This window comes from Diadema antillarum, unplaced genomic scaffold (genome assembly GCF_040938485.1).
Source record: "Diadema antillarum isolate AM-2024a unplaced genomic scaffold, OU_Dant_1.0 scf00000182, whole genome shotgun sequence".
NCBI lineage: Eukaryota > Metazoa > Echinodermata > Echinoidea > Diadematoida > Diadematidae > Diadema > Diadema antillarum.
Genome location: NW_027271071.1, coordinates 1,480,728 through 1,503,166, shown reverse-complemented (window position 1 = coordinate 1,503,166; position 22,439 = coordinate 1,480,728). Strand labels below are relative to the sequence as shown.

Sequence of the window (22,439 nt, the reverse complement as noted above, 5' to 3'; positions counted from 1 at the left end):
TGTACATCGCATAGAAACATGATCATATTTTTTCGTTTTTCTTTCTTTCTTTCTTTCTTTCTTCTCTCGTGTTTTCCAGCTTTCCCACACAGACGGAAATAATATCACGAAGCCGGAAATTGGACACCAAAATATGAAAAAGCAGGAATTCCGGCCATTGCCGGAAAACTGGCATCCCTGTTTGCAGCTTGAAATTTGCTCAAACATCACTTTATAGGATTTCTAAAAAGTTTTTTTTTTTAAACAGTTTTGATACACCTAGATGTAAAACCCACATAAAAGAGTAAAGGGTTTAAATGCCACCAGCTAGTCTTCAATAGAGATGAGGTATGAAGGCAGCATGAATTAAACACACCAGCATGCTAAGAGGTGGTTGGTGCTTGAGACAGCCACAACAACAAGCAGGAGGGGGGATCAACCTATCAAACAAGGTTATACCGACCTGATTCATATTCTCCACCGTGAGTGAAACCACAAGATTGAGGCTGTTGGGATCATGGGAATCGCACGTCCTCCCACCTATAGTGTGGGCGCGGTCGGTCCTGGCCGTCAGCGACACCGAGTTACTGGTGTGGATTGTGGCTGTGTGCTGCAGAGTACGATGCCTGGACGCAAATAAAACAGGATATGTATTATAATCTTCCAGAATGAAAGGGGGCTAGAATGATAAAATACTCGACATTGGCTGGCTGGCTACTAGTAATCTCAAGAATACAGGTTAAAATATCGATGACGACAAGAAATAAAGCTTTCCATATGTATCTATATCAGCACACCTTTCTCCTCAGTCCAAGCAGTTTGTTTCGCATTTGGAAACAATTTGCAATGAGAACAAAGCCATCCCAAATTATCACCAGCTCCAACCTGATCAACTTTTTTGCTTTGTGTAGTTTGGGCAGTCGGCCACAACTTCGTGAGAAGTTACCCGTGAAACTTAATAGGATGCACTTGGGAAGTTTAATTCTCTCACAACTACACTTAGTTTTGTGCAGTGTGGCCAAACATGACTGAAGCTTTTGAGGCATGCATCACGTGATTCACTTCATGTTGTTTAAGCACATTGTGCATTATTTTGCATGCTGTTGTGCACTTGCATTCTGTACAATGTATACTCGAGGAGGATGCGTGCATGAATAAGAAGTGTGCCGTTCTTGCTCCAAAGAGAAGCATGCATAGACTGATCATGAGGCTACACTACCTGATCTGGGTATTTTCCTCCGTGGTTTCGTAGAAGAACAGCACCCTAACGTCGTGGAGTCCGCTATCATCTGGTCCCCTGATCCACATTGGCATCTGGAGTGAGCATCCGGGGGCTAGCTGGCCCTCTGGCAAGACAATTTTACTTACGCTACTCACATTGCACTTGCCCGTATCCACAGTGTGGGCTGCACACAGGCCCTCCTCTGAAATGAGAACTGTCCTGCCACTGTGGCCATCTGCCGATTGGCTAATTGCGCTAGAGTCACTAATGCTGCTGGTCTGTGATTGGCTGGAAGAAGAGTTTGAGGAGACCTCGTGGGCGTGGCTAATAAAGGAGAAGATCTCGGGCCTGTCCACTATTGTGTGCAATTTGTGGAGTGGGCACTTCCCCACATTTGATATTTCCATGGTCACTTTCACAATTTCCCCGCACATGAGATTGGATGGCATCGATGAAAACGTCACCTGTATTCAATTTAACAAGGAAAAGAAGAAATTACGCGGTGCGTAATATATGTCCCCGCCGAAGTAGCATTTAGTAGCAAAATGTACAATATAGGTAAAAAGATCAAGGTCAAAGGTCAAAGAAGTCAAAGGTCAAAATTCTATGTAGAAGTTTTGAAGCCCTCACCTAGTGCCATCACATAAAGCAAACGGAATCGAAATCGGGTTACAAATGGCGAAGGAGTAGCATTTTGTAGCCAATGTACAATATAGGTAAAAAATCAAGGTCAAAGGTCAAAGAAGTCAAAGGTCAAAATTCTGTGTAGAAGTTTTGAAGCCCTCACCTAGTGCCATCACATAAAGCAAACGGAATCGAAATCGGGTTAGAAACGGCGAATGAGTAGCATTTGGTAGCAAAATGTACAATACAGGTCAAAAATCATGGTCAGAGGTCAAAGAAGTCCAAGGTCAAAATTCTGTGTAGAAGTTTTGAAGCCCTCACCTAGTGCCATCACTTAAAGCAAACGGAATTGAAATCGGATTACAAATGGCGAAGGAGTAGCATTTTGTAGCAAAATGTACAATATAGGTCAAAAATCAAGGTCAAAGGTCAAAGAAGTCAAAGGTCAAAATTCTGTGTACAAGTTTTGAAGCCCTCACCTAGTGCCATCACATAAAGCAAACGGAATCAAAATCGGGTTAGAAATGGCGAAGGAGTAGCATTTTGTAGCAAAATGTACAATATAGGTCAAAAATCAAGGTCAAAGGTCAAAGAAGTCAAAGGTCAAAATTCTGTGTACAAGTTTTGAAGCCCTCACCTAGTGCCATCACATAAAGCAAAGGGAATCAAAATCGGGTTAGAAATGGCGAAGGAGTAGCATTTTGTAGGCAATGTACAATATAGGTCAAAAATCAAGGTCAAAGGTCAAAGAAGTCAAAGGTCAAAATTCTGTGTACAAGTTTTGAAGCCCTCACCTAGTGCCATCATATAAAGCAAACGGAATCAAAATCGGGTTAGAAATGGCGAAGGAGTAGCATTTTGAAGCAAAATGTACAATATAGGTCAAAGGTCAAGGTCAAAGGTCACAACTGAAATTCTGTAAAGAAGTTTCAAAGCTCCCATGTAGTGCTATCATATAAAGCAAACAGAATCAAAATCGGGTTAGAAATGGCGAAGGAGTAGCATTTTGAACATTTTGATCACACACGGACGCACAGACGGACGGACAGACGGACAGACGGACAGACGGACGCACGGACACACACACGTACGGAGCCCGTTTCATAGTCCCCTGCTCGAACTCGTTCGGCGGGGACAACAAGAATGAAAATAATGGACAATACCTAAGTGGCATGAATCATAATCATTGCCTTACAAAAATACAACATACACACTAAAACTGCCAGATGAATAACCTCATAGCCTTCTGTATGGGGGATTTTGGGGGATGTTTTTGCATAAGATATTCTAAATATCCTTTTAATCTTCTTACTGTATATAAAGTATTGCACACAATTTTGATAACCAAGTTTGTCTTGAACACATCTTCCTTCAGGAGGCAGGTCCAGAACTGGTTATGCTATGCGAGAAACAATGACAATTTTGGACTTCTGTAATCATAAATGACATAAGAAAAAGATTATCTTATCTGTACTTGTACTGTCCATTCTAGTACTTGGTCCCAGACCTAAAAACACACCAGAAAAACACAAACACACACACACAAAATAGACAAGACACATATTCTTAAGGCAAATAGTTATGTGGTACAAAATTGGAAAACAATAAACACAAAGCATGTTCAATAGGATTTTTAAAGAAAAAAATGCAACACAATATCACTGAATGGCCTATTTACCTCTAGTAAGGGCATGTGAGGTGCAATGACTGGATCCAACCGCCTGTCAGGACCGTATAGCATCCCGCATCTCTCTGCCTTGTTGCTGTTCAGGCGGGGCCCCTGGATGTCCAGGTCCTGGCGACCCTGGACCTGGGCCGGGCCGGAGGTGAAGGAGACTGGCCGCTTCACCACGGGCCTCCCGTGAGCATTGACCACCTCCTGGTTGAGGGAGTCCGAGCCCTGGCCGGAGGTCTGTCCCGAGGACTGGGCGGAGAGGCTGTAAGCCACGCCCACTATGTGAAGCTCGCCAGTTTGGAGCGGCGTCAGGCCCAGTCGCAGCTGGGAAGATTTGGAATGTTAACATGTCAATAACTATTTTGATACTCAGATAGACTTAAAAAGAAAGTGAACATATCAACATCTATTTTGATACTCAGATACTAGTAGACTTAAAAAGAAAGTGTGAACATGTGTATTCCAAAAAATGCAACCATCTAACATTTTAAAATGGCACAGTTCAGGTAGTTGATACAATTAGAAAGGCTTCATACATGGCCCCTACACTTTAATGGTACACAATGGGAGTATAAGTCTTGAGGTTTCATTATTACAAAGAAAAACAAGAGAAAAACAATATAGAGACGATGACTTGTGTGGGAGGGAATATACAGAATGATCCCTTGGAAGACTTTAAATTGTTTAATGGAGGCTACCAGTCCTGAGACAATGAGTGCAATGTCTCCTTAGTGGAAGTATGTCAGTTCTTGCAAGTACAGACTGTTCTTCATTTGAAGTAAATTGTCTTCAACACAAGCAGTATTTCCTCTTTCAATGTCATGCTGGAGACACTGGTTACTACCAGGGGGGAATTGATGATCATGAAGAAACCTCAACCTCCCTCCCTCCCTACCCCCCCCCCCCCCCCCAACAGACAAGAGGACACACTGTCTCTTCTCTCGGCTCAAAATCCACCAGATGGCGAGGAGACGTGTCGTAAGGCTTACCAGTTTGTAGTCATTTCCTGCCAAGACGACTTCTGGAATGCATTGCACTTTCACCGCACTATCCACGCCAGGAACCTGCCGAGACAAATCATTGTCAGCATCCACAGTTGTCTCGCTTCTTTTTTTTTTCTTTTTTTTTCAATACTTCTAACCTGGAAGTCTTTGCCTGCATCATGTTAACATTCTCATGCATTAACCCATGCAATGTATGGCCATGCTGCTGAAATTTATGTCTCTTGGAAATATGAGACTTTACAGTTTTTATCCAAACTTAGATAAGAGCAGACCATTCCTACATACATCACTAACATTACAATACATAGCTACAATATCTGATCTGCAGACCCATTGCAAATAAACCCCCACACAACCTTTTCCCCTGAAATGTAAAACCCATATTGACCAAATCTTTCATTTCTAAGAAGTAAAAATTTCGAACAGACTACCTTGTGAGTTGAAAATGTATGGGGAACCACTATACTTTTTCAAGTAAACTTCAATCACACAATCAGGGCATATTTTAGAGCTCTTTTAGAGCTCACACAACAACCAAACTAACAGCATGATGCAAATGGGCTAATTTCTTATGCTGAATAATTTCTAACAAAAGTAATCATCGTCTTCTACTCAAGGATTGCCTTAAAAAACCACAAACCCTGCAGGCAGGCTGCCTTACCTAGTGACAACTAATGAATGATACAGTGCACTCCCGTTATAACGAAATGCTCGGGACCGGCAGTTTTCTTTCGTTATAACGAAATTTCGTTATTCGTTATAACGAAATTTCGTTATAACCGAACAAATACAATATATAACGAAAACAAGGAAACCACATATATATATCATATTCTGTTTGCTGAATACTCATCATACACTGGAAAGCTATGTGAAATGTGATGGGATAACTGTATTACAATAATAAACGCAAGTTCCCCTCAGAAACTGTGCGTGACACAAGGAGCGAACACACAGTGGTGAGAAGCGTTCACCCATGCAGAGACGCTAAATATGTTTGTTCCGCTACGTATTTTCGAAAGCAATTCGCATTTCGTTATAACGGAGCACATTTCTTTTGTTTTTATTTGTCTGTGGCGCTCAAAAAAGACTTCGTTATAACGGAAATTTCGTTATAACCGTGTTCGTTATAAGCGAATTTTGTACCATAGTCTTTAATGGTGATAATTTTGGGACCAGAAGATTTACTTCGTTATAACGAAATTTCGTTATAACCGTGTTCGTTGTAACGGGAGTGCACTGTATTAAGATCCTGCCTGAAGAAATTTAACTGGTGGGAGCAGGGAAATGCAATGGTCTTTTACTATGCTACAGGAGAAGAAACGTCTGTGAATTCAAATACATTCCAGAAATGATCTATTCTTGAAATATCGTGTTAGAAGAGTCACTCACATCGCTGCCGTTGACGTGCGGCTCATTGGTCAGCACCTGCGGCTGATGCTCCGGGTTCTCCTGATTACCGCCCTCGTAGTTGACGGGGAGAAACTTCCAGAGCAGCGTGATGTTGGTCAGGACGAGCGAGATCTTCAGCGGGTTCTCCAGGACCAGCTCAACAGTCATTGGCTCTGTTAGTAATGTGTGGTGAAGAGACACAATATCAGCCTCTGAACTTCAAAGTTACGCTTCCATAGCTTACACATGTAACCCTCTACAAGTCACGTTTGCATTCGTTTCTGCACAAGTGTCAGTATCAGGTATGTACATCCTAGAGATCAGCACAGAGTACTTGTATGTTCCCACTGATTTTAGCGGATTGTATCAAATGCACACCTGATTCTACTATCAACCCCATAAACTTGTCTTTTTTGCTCTGTGTCCTTATCTCAAGTGATAATATTTTGCACAAGTAAATTGCCACAATATTTGGGCTTTCATGAAGTATTTCACTATGGAGCTTTGAATTACAATCCTTGTATCCTGTATACTTGGCTGCATTTGAATGTTTAAGCTAATTTGTTTGAACTGTGTTCAGCTGGTTGCATAATGATAAAAAAAAAAACCATTTCTACAGTAGATTTCTGAAAATGAAGTGGGTCACATCATGTATCATTGGAAGAGTTACTGCTGTAAATTTGAAAACTATCAAAATCAGGAAATTGATGTATAGCAACTATATCAGACTCTCATAGTGACAGGACATGACTGAAAGAGGATGACAGTTTTTAGTATATTGTGTCATGATAATGGAGCAGCTATAACCTTACAAAATGGTGCTATTACTGTACATGCACAGTCTAGCAGGGATAAAAACAACATGTGATGCTGCTGTAGGGAAAAATGGAAAAAACAAAACAAAACAAAACAACTAACAAACAATAAATCAAACAAACACTTATCAAACAAAGAAACAAAACATGTAAGTACAAATTGTCAAGGAAAGTCAAAAGAGACATAGACCCACCTCCCAGGATACCAACTGGACTGATGGAGTTGTCCGTCCCACTGTGTAGAAGCTGGGGGTGGAACTGGAACCATGATGGGACCGCCTTGGTCTTGTTTGCTGCCATGGCGACCGCCTCCTCCATGGAGCACCATTCCTCCATCTCGGCCTTGTTGAAGATGCAGCCAAAGGTTACTGATGTCGCTGCCACTCTGTTGTCTGTTGCAGACATAAAATGATGAACAGAATATGAATAATGTCTGCACTGTCACAGCATTCATTCCCCCTCCCCCCCCCCCCCCCCCCCGCCCCACTGGGATATTTATTATTCTACAGCAAATGCATATTCATCTAAACACATAATACATCATCATATCTCAAACAAAGCACTTTGAAAAACAGGCAATGAAATATTGTGATTCAGACCGTCATATCATATGTGACCGGCTACAACAAAATGATCCTAAAGTCGGGCGAGGTCGATTATTTGAAAATTGCATGACACAATTCCCTAATCTTTCTGCTTTACATTGATATATAACACATCTTATAAAAATAATCGGCTGCAGGGATATCGATGTTTAAAAGAGAGCATGTCGAGACGTCTGGGAAATCACTGTTTTGAGAAAAGCGCCCTAAAAGTTTTCCTTGCGACGCAATCACGATCAAGGGACACGCAAGTCAGTATCCACCTCCGAACAATAGAAGGTAAGCCCTAGCAACCCCCGAAATGCTCATTCAAACACAGCGTCGGTGGTCTCCTCACCGTCCAATCAGTGACCAGGATGAGGAGAAGCGGCTGGGCATAGCGCACCCCGCCAGCACGCACCAGTTGACCGGGCAGTGTGCGAGCTTCACGCTTCGGTTAGCGGCAAGCAGCAAACTGACCAATGAGATCACTCTGGTCGTTGTTAGGGGCGGAGCCTATCTGTGGCGCTCAATCCAAATGTTCGAACCAGTTTCTGCTTCCTTGAAACGCCAAAAAACATGGCCCAGAAAAACGCTATTTTTTGGTCTTTCCTTTCATCATTTTACTTCAAAATTTCGACAGATGATAGAAGACATGCCATACTCTAATAATATGTCAAATTCAGAAAATCGGAAGTTTTGACCAATTTTGATGCTCTGACTTCAAACTCGATTTTCACGGCTTCGACAGTGCGCGACTTTAGGACCATTTTGTTGTAGCGGGTCACATATCATACCTATCAAGAAAACAGGTGTCTAAACAGGCACCATTTTTCCTGAAACAATTGCAGCTTATGACTATTTCTTGCAATAAATGTTTCTTTGTTATAATATTCCCTTATGCCATCTTTACATAAATTAGAATGAGGTATTATTCTTTTTATTTTACTATCATAAATTTCATATCTTACAAATAGTAATACAATTCAATGCTGAATTGCTAATACCCAAAAAACCAAATAATTTATTTTCCATCGTAAATATTATTTCTCAACCCACATTAATGTTAATCCATTCTCTTACTTCAGTCTATAATCTATCAATATATTGACACTCACTCAAAAGATGTATTACAGTTTCAACATAAACATTACGAAATGAACATTGTTTTCTTCAATCAACACAATTCTTTTTTTTTTAACATCTTATTTGTATATAAAACACAAATATACAGCATTCTTGACATGTTTACACTTTTCATGTCATTTTCAGCTTTGACTACTGAAGCTTAGCATCAGCAGAATGAAGCTTCTGTCCCATCATAAATACACACAAAATACATAACAATGGAAGCATACATACATAACACAGTTAAGCTGTTAATGTGAAGGAGACTACAGACATCTGTGTTAATTTCATAAAACATTAGATAACAGGGGAAGAGAAAATATATCACAATGACAAATCACAAGGGACATCCATGTCATGTCTTGTTCGAGAACAGAGTGTTTTTGCCTCTAACTACATAGAGGAGGCATAATTACACACAACATTGCTCAGCAAGAATCTGTTTAGCCTTTTGTCAAGGCCCTCTCGCTGTATAATGGCTGTAGCGGGTGAGCCCAACTGAGCATGATAGCGTGAGGGCCTTTTGAAATCTGCTTCACAACATTATTATTCATGGAACATAAACCCTACTGAATATTCATATTAACAGGCTCCGGTGGACCAATGGAATGACACGCTCCCCACATCCTCCGTGTTGGCATTGTCTGGCCTGTTGGCATGCATCACTGACTGCCAGTGGAGGTCTGTGGCATGCATTCGCTGTATGCAAATTGGGCAAGGGCAGACATACACGCAGATTGGTTGACTTTTATTCAGGGAGCAAAAGTTGGTAATTCAAAGGGGTAACATAAGGATGCGAATCAGATCTCAAAAGGACCTCGCACTCTCCAACTCAGCTGAGATCACTTCTTTCGCTTCATTCGCTCACCACCATACAGCAAGAGGGCCTTGGGAAAAGGCTAGACTCGGTGGGACTCAAACCCAAAGCCACTGATTGCAATTCATACATGCTAATGACTGGGCTACCTTGAAGCCTTCTTAGAGCTGTCAAGACAGTGGTGTGTAACTTCACTGAGCTCACCTGAGTACTGAGGCCTGTCGGGGGAGGCAAGCAGGATCCTGGTGGCAGACTTCTTGATGACCGGAAGCGGGAGCTGAGGTAACGCCCCTAGAGTCTGCCCGTCAGCGTACTGAATTGTTAGCAGTTGCTGCAAGAAATGAGAGTGATAATGATCATGGTAATGATGATGATGATGGTGATGATGATGATGATGATGATGATAATTATAACAATTACACTCACTGTTATCATAACAATTACACTCACTGTTTACATAACAATTACACTCACTGTTATCATCATGATAATCTGAGTGGCATTTTCATATGTCTACTGGTTAGATGTCACAAAACTTGTGTAATACGCTGAACTTGGTTGATGGGAAATATGTAACGTCGTTTTGGTTTCTTTGTTTTTACTGCAGCTATGAGACACACAAAGCAATCAAAAAAATAACCGAAATTAAAAAAAGAACAGCTACATGTCCTATAACAAACAAACAAAAACAAGTCAGAAGGAAGTAAGTATCTATGACATGAAAATTGTTTGTGATACATTTAATAACCACCTGCAAATAATACTATTTTCAGGAATTTGAGGAGGCATATCTAGAAAAGGGCCTGTACTTTGAAAAGACCACATGCGTGAGATGAATATCAAATACCTTGAAAATGGCCAGGTACTCTCTGAGAAAGGCCACCTGCTGGACTGCAGGCTGCCGGCTGTCCCGGGTCAGGAGATGTTTGAATGCTGCCGTCGCATTCTCCAGCTGCTTCAGGTTAAAGGACTGCCTACCGACTGTCAGATTGATGTGGTCCTGCGAGCACATTTTTATCATCAATTAGTCATCTGCAACTAACTCATTTTATCATCAATTAGTCATCTGCAACAAACTCAGCCTCTTTGTTTGCTTGTTTGTTCATTTCCATCTAAGAAGATGGCTGGATAGCCCATATTCAGCTACGTTAAGCTGGTCTTCCATGGGGTCCAGTTGGATGTGAGGTGGGACCACTTCACCGGGTTAAACACCCTGCTCTTTGCGATGGATGAATGAAGCGGGATCTTTTACGTGCATGAGTTGTGACTCTCTCATACACGGGACCTCCATTTTATGTCCTATCCGAGGGACAGAGTGTTTTGCCTCTTGTTAGAGGGGATGGTATGCTTACACACAACATTGCTCAGCCTCTTTGAGGCTGATTCAAGCAGCTGATGAATAAAACTTTCACGATAAAAGGAACTGATTACATAGATGGAAGCACCTGGTGAGACATTGGTCAAATTGGTCAAAATTCCACAATTCGTGCTGGCTTTCGCAACAAAGGGCATATATCATAAATGTCAAGTCAAAACACAGCAGCTCAATGAGCTGTGCAACAAAACACTGTCATCTCGGTAAAATGGGTATTATATCATAACTGCACACATAGAATGTTTCATACTGTGGGTATTTCTCAGAATTTTGTGCTCTATGATACTGGCGAGAAAGGCAGACAAAATAAAATATCTTGCTTGTGTTATTATGTCCCCATGAAAATTCTGTCCTTCTACACTGAGTGAAAAAGAGAAAGAATTGTGTCAGAATGTCCACTTTTACACTTTTTGTTATTTGTTTGAAGGATATATGTGAGTGATAAAAATGCGCAATTTGCATGGAACTTACCTCAGCCAGAGCCCATCCTTTGCCCTTGTACACCTGCAGGGCTTGACAGTAGGATCGCAGGGCATGCTTCCTCTGTGAACAGGGAGAGAAGAGGAAAATTACAGCCTTAATCGAAATACTATTAGCCCCTTTCTGGGTTTCAAACAATAGTGCAGGGAGCAGCAAAGGTGCAGACTTTGATTTGTAACACTACAGCAAAAACCTGATGTTTCTCTCTTAACCCCTTGTGAGCTCGGAGTGCTGATTAGCACAAAATACACCATAGCATTGTACACACTGTCCACAGTCTCTTGCACTGAGAGGGTAAAGATAGGCAACACATTTTGACACCTCCTCCAGACTCCCCCCCCCCCCCCATACCACACTTGAAGACTTAATCAATATCCTCATAAGACTTATTCTCTCCTAAACACTCCCCCCCCCCCCCCCCCCCCCCCCCCCCCATAGCATGCCACTCTTGAAAACTCAATCAATATCCTCCAAAAAAATATTTTGGAATATATCAGAATCAAAAACCCGACATCCATCCATCAACACTGGCATCATCTCTCAAACCAAATGCAATCTTCTTCTTTTTTTTTTCTTTACTATTCAATGTTATCCTTTTCATTCAATTCAATATCAATCATACAAATGATACATTATAGCCAGGACTTTCATATAAATGAATGTGATTTTGTTTTGTCAATTCAGAATGTATCATAATTCACATATGCACATAGAGAGGAGAGAGAAAGGTCACCATCTGACGGAGGGAAGCCACTAGATATACAGGAAGGTGTTTTTACTTGCATCTTGTATTTAAGCACCCTATTTAAGCATCATGGCACATGACCAGTCCCCTAAACACACATACACACACACAAGCTGCAAGAATCTTCAGGCTTCAGGGAGGCAGATACAAAGAAGAAGGAGAAGGAAGAAGAGGAGGAGGAGGAAGAGGAGGAGGAGGAGGAGAAGAAGAAGAAAATAGTTTCCACGAACTGGGTGAGACACCATTTCTTCTCGCACCTGTCCCGCTTTGCTGAATCTGTGGCCAGCGAGGATCATGTGGAATGCATACTTGCGGACCATGGGCCTGGAGGAGTTGATGAAGCAGTGCGCTGCCTGTTCCAAGAAGAGGGCACTCCTCAGATCCGAATCCTGAGAGAGGGTGAGAAACACAGCTTGAACTTTTCATTCTGTCTTCTGGTAATCCCACTTAATTTCTCAGTATGAAATAAAAGCAACGGGTTTCACGACGGCACATTTTATCATTTTTTTAAAGTCATTGACAACATCAACATTCTGAGCAGAAAGCAGCCAACAGGATGAAAAAAAGTTATCTTTATAATATTAACCGGGGGGCCAAAAGCTGAAAATAGAGGTCGAGTTGCACTCTCTCTACAAACTAAGTAGACCATGCTTATTTTCAAGTTTTTATTGTAACAAACAACATTCCACTGGTCTACCTCAAAAAAATTTGTTGCGAAAGCCTCCAAATCCAAGATGGCGTCCAAGATGGCCGCCATATTTACTGAAATTTGTTATTTTAAATGATAGAATTTGATAGAAACATCAAATTTCAACAAATGTGGTGTCATATGAAAGAGAATAAAATTTTCTACAAGTTGATACCATTTTTGTGGGTTATTGTGATAACTGGATTGAGATTTTAAGGAAAAAACACTCATTTTTTGATATTTTTCTGAAAAAAGGAAAATCATGAAAATGCTTGATTCAGCATAAATCAGAGAAAGACTGAAGGATTATCTTGAAACATCTCAAGAATTTTGTTTGACATATAATTAATACTTGGAGAAAATTAGGGGTCAGTACCGTTTTTGGTTCAGGAGTTATAATGTCTTAAACTTGAAAACTCACTACGTAAGAATGGCCACTTTAGTTGTGACCAAGACTTGTTGGTCATAAAAATGTCTGCACGCACCAAGACTACTACACGCACCACGGGCACTGGTGCTGCTAGCAGCGCCAGTAGTGCGTGTAGTAGTCTTGGCAAACGCAGACTTTTTCTTTGACAAACAAGGGTTTGTGCCTGCAAACTAACTTTTCATATCAAGTGGTAGCTCAGGTGATACTGATCGCTATTATTTCAAAGTAGATTGTTCTGAAGCAGATGAGATGAACAAACAAAAATTCAAATAGAGGTAATAGCTTGACACTTGGCACCAATCTTGTTATAGATAGTTTAAGACACAATTTAGATCAACCGCTCAAAAAAAAAAAATCAAGATGACAGCCATCAAAGTTGACATAGTGTATTGCGCCAAATTAAATGTATTATTTCGATTTTGATACAATTTTGTCTGTTGTGATATCTTAAACCGTCTTAGGTTTTTATGGACACATTTTTAAAACCAGTGATATTCTACTCTCCGAAAAGAAAAAAACAAATCGAGTGGAAGTTTTTACTTTTGATGTGAGGAGTGAATAACAGAAAACGGTGAATTTAGAGTGAAATTGGAGTGACTTTTGAGTGAAAATGTTCATTTTCACTCATTTTAGAGTGACCTTAGGCAGGGCTCCATACTAACTTTTATTTTTGGTGGCCCAAAGGCAAATATCTGACCCTTTTTGGTGGCCCGATCAGGCCACCAAATTCTTCATTTCTGACATTTTGGTGGCCCGAAGTGCATTTTTGGTGGCCCCGGGCCACCGGACCAACGTTAGTGTCGAGCCCTGCCTTTGAATAGGGATCACTCGTCACTCTTCGAGTGATCCCCGAGGTCACTCTAAAATAAATGAAAATGAACATTTTCACTCTCGAGTGACCCTGATATCTAATATGGGAAAGCATCTACCAATGGCATAAGTTCAGATCAATCGTGACACTATAATCCACATGAAATCAGCCCAAAAACAATGTAAGAAAAATCTGATAACAGTAAATACAGTTTCAGCATGCTTACTTGTAAATGTGAATATACAGCACGAGTAATCAATTTGGAAAATTTTATTCGAACCAATATACTGAAAAGTAATTTTCGCACAACACATTTAAGAGCAAAGTTGAGAAATTGCCGCCATGTCGGATTTTTTTTTTTGTGGGGGGGGGGGGGGGGGGGAAGGGGGGTTCGGATCAGAAGGGCTTTCAAGGGCATCTACGGATCAGACATTATTACACATATACCATCATCATTCACGTTTCTACAACAGCAGAGTAACATACAAGTAAAAAAGCATATAGTATCTTTGATACAGAAGCATTTCTTTTTTATCTAAGATTGGGCCTTACCCAAACACTGGAATGAGCTCCACCCCCCCCCCCCCAAAAAAAAAGACCCTCAATATGGTTTACACTAGTACAATATCGTTTCGGATGTATAGAAACATGTAATAGACAGAAAGATAAATAGATTAAAGATATATATCAAATTATGAGTTATAAGTTGAGATTTAACTTTGACGCAACACACTTAAGGTATTGTTTGCCATTGGGAGAGATATCACATTCGATTTATATGTGCAGGTTAGTTGTATTACAAAACATTCTACCATGTAAAAAAATCATAATAAAGCCTAAAACATACGGAGATATCACCATTTCTATTCAAGAAACCATAACCATGATAACTGTTAACAATTTAGTACTTGAATTTGAATTTGAATTTGAATTTGAATTATATTAAAAAAAAAACATTCTTATCAGATCTATATTTAGTACATCTAACAATATTTAGCATTAAAGGGATCGTATAGTTTTGGTTGAGACCTAATTTCAGGTTTCTAACATTTTTTAATGAAATAATGAGAAACCTCTTATGAAATATGAAAGAGCATGTAATTCCATGAGGAATTCAACATTTATTTGATGAAAATTGGTTTTGAAATGGCTGAGATATCCAAAACAGAGCGATTCTAATAAGTGTGGGACCCACACTTTATTACACTCGCTTTGTTTCACTTTGTTTTTGGATGTTTCAGTAATTACAAACCCGATTTTCATCAAATCAACTTTGAATTCCTCTTAAAATGGTATGCTCTGTACTATTTCAAAAGTGTTTTCTTGGTATCTTGCAAAAAGTTAAAAGCCCAATTCTCATCTCCACCAATACTGTACTATCCCTTTAAATATACTGATTTAAGTTTGTACATTAGTTGTTCTATCCCTAACTCACAGTTTAGAACTAGTTTGAGGAGTTAATTAAAGCTGGCTTTTCGTTTTACGTGCACTAATGGTAAATAATGCCTTGAAAGACAACCTCGATTAATTACCGCCATCTTGAATTTTGTGTGGATACTGTTTTTATCGCTAATTATTACACATTGGAAAAATTTGTGCCAAATTCCAAGCTCCTATCTCTTTTTGGAAAATACTTTCTGTTCAATCTTATCTGCCTCAGAACAATCCACTATAATGAAATGCTACAGTAATAGCGACCAGCGTCACCTACCACTTGGCATGAAAAGTTAGTTTGCATGCAGGTACTTGCAAGTCACTAGACCATTACAGTATTATATGTGACCATGTAAACACATTGTATGCAAAATTTATAATGCATGAATATAATTTTTTCAAGTTTTAGATGTTAACTTGTCAACAGTGTATGATATTGCCTGTAATTCCAAAAATATGAATTATGTCTCAATCTCAGTAAATCTCAATCTTAATCACAGGTTTCAAAATAATTCTTCAGTTCTTCTTTGATAAATACTAAATCATGCATTTTTACATTTCTTCCTTTCTTCAAAAGAATATAAAAATATGGATTCCCCCTCCCCCCCCCAAAAAAAAGAAGAGAGAAGCAAACAACCCCCCCCCCCAATTTATCACAATACACAGCTAAAGTGGTATCAACTTTTGGGAAGTTTTGCTCTCCTTCATATGACATCAAATTTGTTGCAATCCAATATCTCTATCAAATTTTATGTTTGAAATGTTAAATTCAATAAAAATGGCGGCCCTATTCGACCGCATCTGTACTTTGGAGGTTTTAGCAACAAATCTACTGAGGTGTACTTACGGAACATTGCTTAGTATGCTTAATATAATGTATGGTTTTGTTTATAGAGAGAGTGGAACTCGAAAAGTAAGCACGATCTCGGATTTGACCCTCTGTGACGTCTTTGGGAACCGATGCGTGCAAATACATATTATGTAAAATGGGATTTCAAGTTTGAGACATTATAACTCCCGAACCAAATACAATACTGACCTCCAAATATTGATTATATGGGAAAGATTTTAATTTCTGCATGGTTTTCATAAACATTTTTAATTTAATCTTTGTAACTTTTCAGAGAAATATTCATGGTGCCTTCTGAAAAATGTCTCCATAAAAACCTAAGATGGTTTGAAATAGCATTAAAATGTTCAGAATATATAAAAGCCATATAAATAGACACCAAAACAGACAAAATTGTATAAAAATCGAAATGATACATTTACTTTGACGCAATACACTATGTCAGCTTTGATGGCCTGCAATCTTGAATTTTTTGAGTGATTGATCCAAATTTTGTTTTAAACTTTCTATAGCAAGGTTATTTCAAGCTTCTACCTCTATTTGAAAGATATTTTTGCTTCATCTCATCTGCTTCAGAACAATCTACTTTGAAATAATAGCAATCAGCATCACCTGAGCTACCACTTGGTATGAAAAGTTAGTTTGCAGGCCCAAACCCTTGTTTGTCAAAGAAAAAGTCTGCGTTTGCCAAGACTACTACACGCACCACTGGCACTGCTACAACCGCCAGTGGCAGTGGTGCGTGTAGTAGTCTTGGCGCGCGCAGGCTTTTTTTACGACCAACAAAGTCTTGTCACAACTAAAGTGGCCATTTTTACATAGTGAGTTTTCAAGTTTGAGACATTCTAACTCCTGAACCAAAAACGGTACTGACCCCTAATTTTCTCCAAGTATTAATTACATGTCAAACAAAATTCTTGAGATGTTTCAAGATAATCCTTCAGTCTTTCTTTGATTTATGATGAATCAAGCATTTTCATGATTTTCTTTTTTTCAGAAAAATATCAAAAAATGAGTGTTTTTTCCTTAAAATCTCAATCCAGTTATCACAATAACCCACAAAAATGGTATCAACTTGTAGACAATTTTATTCTCTTTCATATGACATCAAATTTGTTGAAATCTGATGTTTCAATCAAATTCTATCTTTCAAATAACAAATTCAGTAAATATGGCGGCTATCTTGGACGCCATCTTGGATTTGGAGGCTTTCGCAACAATTTTTTTGAGGTAGACCAGTGGAATGTTGTTTGTTACAATAAAAACTTGAAAATAAGCATGGTCTACTTAGTTTGTAGAGAGAGTGCAACTCACTCGTTAAGTAAGCGACTTTTGGGGGTTTGGCCCTCCGGTTATATGCAATTAGTTTAAAGGGACTGTACAGTACTGGTTGAGGTGGGGATTGAGGTTTATAACATTCCTAGGTGAGATAATGAGAAACCTCTTATGAAATATGAAAGAACATGTAATTTTAAGAAGGATTCAACATTTATTTTATGAAAATCGGTCTTCAAATGGCTGAGATATACAAAAAAGTGATAATACTAAAAGGGGACAGGCCACGCCTTTTATTAGGATCTCCTCGTTTCAACTTGTTTTTGGATATCTCAGCCATTTCAAAACCAATTTTCATCAAATAAACTTTTGATCCCCCTTAGAATTGCATGCTCTTTGACATCTCATACAGTGGCTTCTGAATACATTGCAAAACGTTAAAAGCTAAATCGTCACCTCAACCAGAACTGTACTCACCCTTTAATCTATACAAAAGGATGTAAAGGATGTAAACTTGCAATATTCCTTGAAACTGTAACAAGATATGTTTAATCCAGTGATAATGGAATGGAAAACTAATCAAGCAAGCGTATCTCTTGCATCTCCTGCACCATAAATTACAGGTCAGAGGTATGAAAAATCAATGTATGGGGATTATGAAGCTTGTGAAACGAGAATAACTGTAAATTTTTATTATGAATGATAAAAAGATATCAAAACACCCAGATTGATTGCCAACAATTCTGTCATATAAGCCACAGCATATCACTTTGAGACAGCATTATGAGTTTGAAATAGCTCTTATACTTAGGACTCAACATTCTTCACATGGTATTGACATTAGCGAGTGGTCAGAGTGTATGAAACTTGCACTGAGTGTGGTCATCCTGGTAGTTAAAAAGAATGGATAGTCACCTCTCCAGTGAGTCGGATAAATTCGAGCGCCGCCTCCGAGTACATGAACCTCGCTTTCTGGATCTCAGTTCCTATCAAGACAGCCCTGGTGGCCAAATGGGGTTGCCTGCCATGAACACAGAATACAGAAAATGTTGTAAATTGTCATGAGTTATACATGTATGCATTAGGAACTAGGCATGTCTCAGGGGTAGCCTACACAAAGTCATGCATTGACAGCTTGGTTGCTTATGTACATACCCAAATCAGGATCCACCCAGCACAGGGGGCCGTTGTGATTCCAACATCAAAGTCCTATGTGCAGGGCTCTTAAGGAATAAAAATTGGGTACTCAGATCTTAATCATTTTGAATTTTGATCTCAAAACACTCTGAAAGGACTCATTATTCTGGTAAATCGCATCAGTCAGAGGAGTTTCTTGGTAGATCCTCTCGATATATTGCAAGCAAATCTGAAATGGTGGGAGACGAATTTTGAGCCCTTCTGGGAAGTATGTTTTGCCTTTAACAGGGCACATGACCTGCAACCAGTGCAATCCTTGTACATGTAACTCATCATCTAAGAAGCCTGCAAATGCTGCAAAACATTGATCTTTCTTTTTTCTAATCATGGACATTGTTTTAATTCCTCCTGGCGCAATGTTTCACAGTGACATACAAGTAATCTGAACTCTATTTTTAGAAAAGACGCATAATGCAGAAACAAATTTTGAGAAAATCGGCCTTGATATGTAGCTGAACTCAAGCATGTGGGAGATTAGGCACTAATCTAAAACAAACAAACAAACAATGAGTTGATTCAAAATGCCACTGTTAGATGCTTCATTCAAACTGAAAGGTTTCCTATTCTAAAAGTAGAAGACACATAAAGGGAAGCAGAAATGGACATATGGGACTGAACTGGGCACTCACTTGCATGTGGTGAGATACGTTGTCACAGCATTCTCCATGTAGTGTGAGGGATAGGACTTCTGAATGTGGCCTAGCATGAAGGCTGATATTGCAGCAAATTCCTGTGAACAGATCAAAAACAAAATCATGCATTACGTTTGATTTCTCATTTTCTCCTTTCTTTTTTTCATTGTTTTTTTTTTGGGGGGGGGGGGGTTGATGGTGATGCTTGTTTTGGTGTAAGTAATGATAATCGATCTTCTACACACCATTACATTTCATGTCACACAATTCACTTGCGAAAACAAATGCAAGTCCAACATAATCTTCATAACTTGACTGTGACAAAATGAAGTCCTGACAGTTATCTCTGACAGCGTTCATGCTGATATGAACACTTTAGCAGTGGTGATGACAAGCTAGCTAAAAATGCAACTTACAGACGAACATGATATCAACTCAAACAATATCAAAAGTTGCTCACTCACAGTGAAACATATTGAAGGCAAAGTCCATCCTGATACTATGTTGCTTTGTGTGAAAACAGAAAATTCAGAGAAGTAGATCAGAGAAGATGTTTTTTTTTTGTGTGTGAAAAAATTAGACATAACAATAATCAACTAACAAAATTTAGAAAGTAAGACATATTGGCAACTCTGTGTGATGTAGATAATGAGCAGCTCTCCATTTGTTTTGTACACAAAATTTCTCTTACAGTATATTTTTTTTTCTCAAATATTTTTGCACAGAAAGAACTTATCTGCTGAAGAGGACATACAAAAAATATATTACTCTTACTACACACAAAGAACAGATCTGAAAAAAAAAATCCTTCGACAAAAATTTACACTTTAAGACTTTTGTGTATAAATGGAATGAACAGCTGTTCAATATTTGCCACACAGAGTTATTAATTTTTCTAGTTCTCTTAACTTTAAACAGTTCATACATTTTTTTGTGTTATTATTTTCTTTCCAATTTTCACTAAACCTTTCTGCTTTTATACTAAGCAACATAATATCGGGATAGAGTACCCCTTTAAGCAAGTTCTAAGTGAGACATGTTTTAATTTCAAATATCTCAAATGTCTGGAAGGTTTGAGCAACAGTTTCAGACATGTGTCATGTCAAGTGCTACGGGAAACGATACCTGCAGACAAACTGGGTATTAACGATACAATGTTTGCAAACAGAAAACAACTCCAAAGTCATGTTTTTACCTGATTAAGACCAAGCTCTTATCTAACAGGGTTGCTGCTTCCACTAAAGCTTTTTTTCCTTTTTTTTTTCAAATTTCCTGTTGTCTTTTAAATTTAGCTCATTTAGCTATCTACAGCTGACATGATTTCACAGAAGCATATCCCACGGGTAGACCGAAGTTTAGAAATACTGCTGGGGGAAAACTTGGCTCCTTTCCACACCTACTTCAATTACCCTTTCCTGACATACACACTCACACCTACACATTCTTCGAGACAGCTGTCTGTACTGAAGGGGTGTGTGAGGTAGGCAAAACCTACATAATTGGAACACATGAAGTCAGCATTCAGGCAACTGCAATGATGCTAATGATGGAGAACAAACCAACTAAATGTTCACACTTACAGAGAAAGTCTCCAGTTTTATTGGCATTAGAAACACTTTGTATGAACAAGAGACCAGCGGGTCTAGTGCTCACCTGAGTATCGCAAGTTCACCTTTCACGCAGTCACTAATCTAAATTATTCACAGCTCTACCAAAATTTGACCAGGCATTCTCAAGTAGAAGATGAAAATGTACAATAAGGGCCCAATTTTTTTAAGATTCCTTAATTTGGGGGGATTGGGGCCCCCTGGGGCCCTCTGGGTGGGGCATGGTGCCCATTTTGATAAATTGAGATCCTGACCCCCTAGGGATGCTACCTGCCAAGTTTGACAAAAATCCATCATGAGGTTTTCAGGAAGAAGATGAAAATGTACAATTCAGGCCCCCATTTGGACCCTTCCAACCACCACCCCCCCCCCCCCCTACCCAAGAGGGACACCCCTGGATCTCCTATGAACAAACTTGAAACTACAGTCATTAATGTACTCACTCATAGTATTATCTCAGCTCTATATATAACTTCTGATTCTAGAGAAGATTTATAAAGATTCCTTCATTTGGGGGATTTGGGACCCCTGGGGGCCCCCTGGGTGGGGCATGGTGCCCATTTTAACAAATTGAGATCCTAACCCCCTAGGGATGCTACCTGCCAAGTTTGGTGAAAATAGGTCATGGGGTTCTCAAGAAGAAGATAAAAATGTACAATTTAGGCCCCATTAGGACCCCTCCTCACCCCCTCCCTCCCTGGGTCCCAAGGGGGGCACCCCTGATTCTGCCATGAACAAACTTGAAACTACAGTCATCAATGTACTAACTCATAGTATTAACTTAGCTCTATCACTTCTGGTTCTAGAGAAGAAGATTTTTGCGGATATTCCTTAATTTTGGGGGGTTTGGGCCCCCTGGGGGCCCCCTGGGTGGGGCATGGTGCCCATTTTCACAAATTGATTTCCTAACCCCTTAGGGATGCTACCTGCCAAGTTTGGTGAAAATGGGTCATGGGGTTCTCAAGAAGACGATGAAAATGTACAATTTAGGCCCCATTAGAACCCTTCCCCACCCCCCTCCCCTGGGTCCCAAGGGGGGCACCCCTGATTCTGCCATGAACAAACTTGAAACTACAGTCATCAATGTACTAACTCATAGTATTAACTTAGCTCTATCACTTCTGGTTCTAGAGAAGAAGATTTTTACAGATTCCTTAATTTTGGGGGGTTTGGGCCCCCCTGGGGGCCCCCTGGGTGGGGCATGGTGCCCATTTTAACAAATTGAGTTCCTAACCCCCTAGGGATGCTACCTGCCAAGTTTGATGAAAATCGGTCTTGGGGTTTTCAAGAAGAAGATGAAAATGTAAAAAGTTTACGCACGACGCACGACGGACGACGGACGACGGACGACGGACGACGCACGACGCACGACGCACGACGGACGCCGGACGAAGGGCGATCGCAATAGCTCACTTGAGCCTTTGGCTCAGGTGAGCTAATAAAAATGAACAAAGAAACTGAGATTCCCATATCCAATTGTAATATTTTCCTTGATCATTTTCATTCATATGATGTTTCTAGTCGATTTTTCAATACATTTGAATGTACTGATAAAACCACTTTATAGGACATACAACTGTATATATGCAACCCATCACATTTTGAATGATCAAAAAAAGGTTTGCAAACAGCAGTTTATCTCACAGGCATGTGCAATGCAATCCCACTCACGGGTCTA

General features: G+C 39.7%; 1 protein-coding gene across 1 annotated transcript in view; it reads right to left on the bottom strand.

Moving 5' to 3' along the window:
- The window catches only part of LOC139723161 (trafficking protein particle complex subunit 8-like), a 47,086-nt gene that overhangs the window by 4,231 nt on the left and 20,416 nt on the right, over nt 1-22,439 (bottom strand). Inside the window, exons 10-21 of the mRNA XM_071634422.1 lie at nt 19,152-19,252; nt 18,241-18,346; nt 12,095-12,226; nt 11,084-11,155; nt 10,085-10,237; nt 9,442-9,568; nt 6,906-7,103; nt 5,897-6,069; nt 4,490-4,564; nt 3,504-3,824; nt 1,199-1,665; nt 443-605 (exon numbers count right to left, since the gene is read on the bottom strand). Coding sequence (XP_071490523.1) covers nt 443-605; nt 1,199-1,665; nt 3,504-3,824; nt 4,490-4,564; nt 5,897-6,069; nt 6,906-7,103; nt 9,442-9,568; nt 10,085-10,237; nt 11,084-11,155; nt 12,095-12,226; nt 18,241-18,346; nt 19,152-19,252 — 2,088 coding nt within the window. The remainder of the gene's footprint in view (nt 1-442; nt 606-1,198; nt 1,666-3,503; nt 3,825-4,489; nt 4,565-5,896; nt 6,070-6,905; nt 7,104-9,441; nt 9,569-10,084; nt 10,238-11,083; nt 11,156-12,094; nt 12,227-18,240; nt 18,347-19,151; nt 19,253-22,439) is intronic.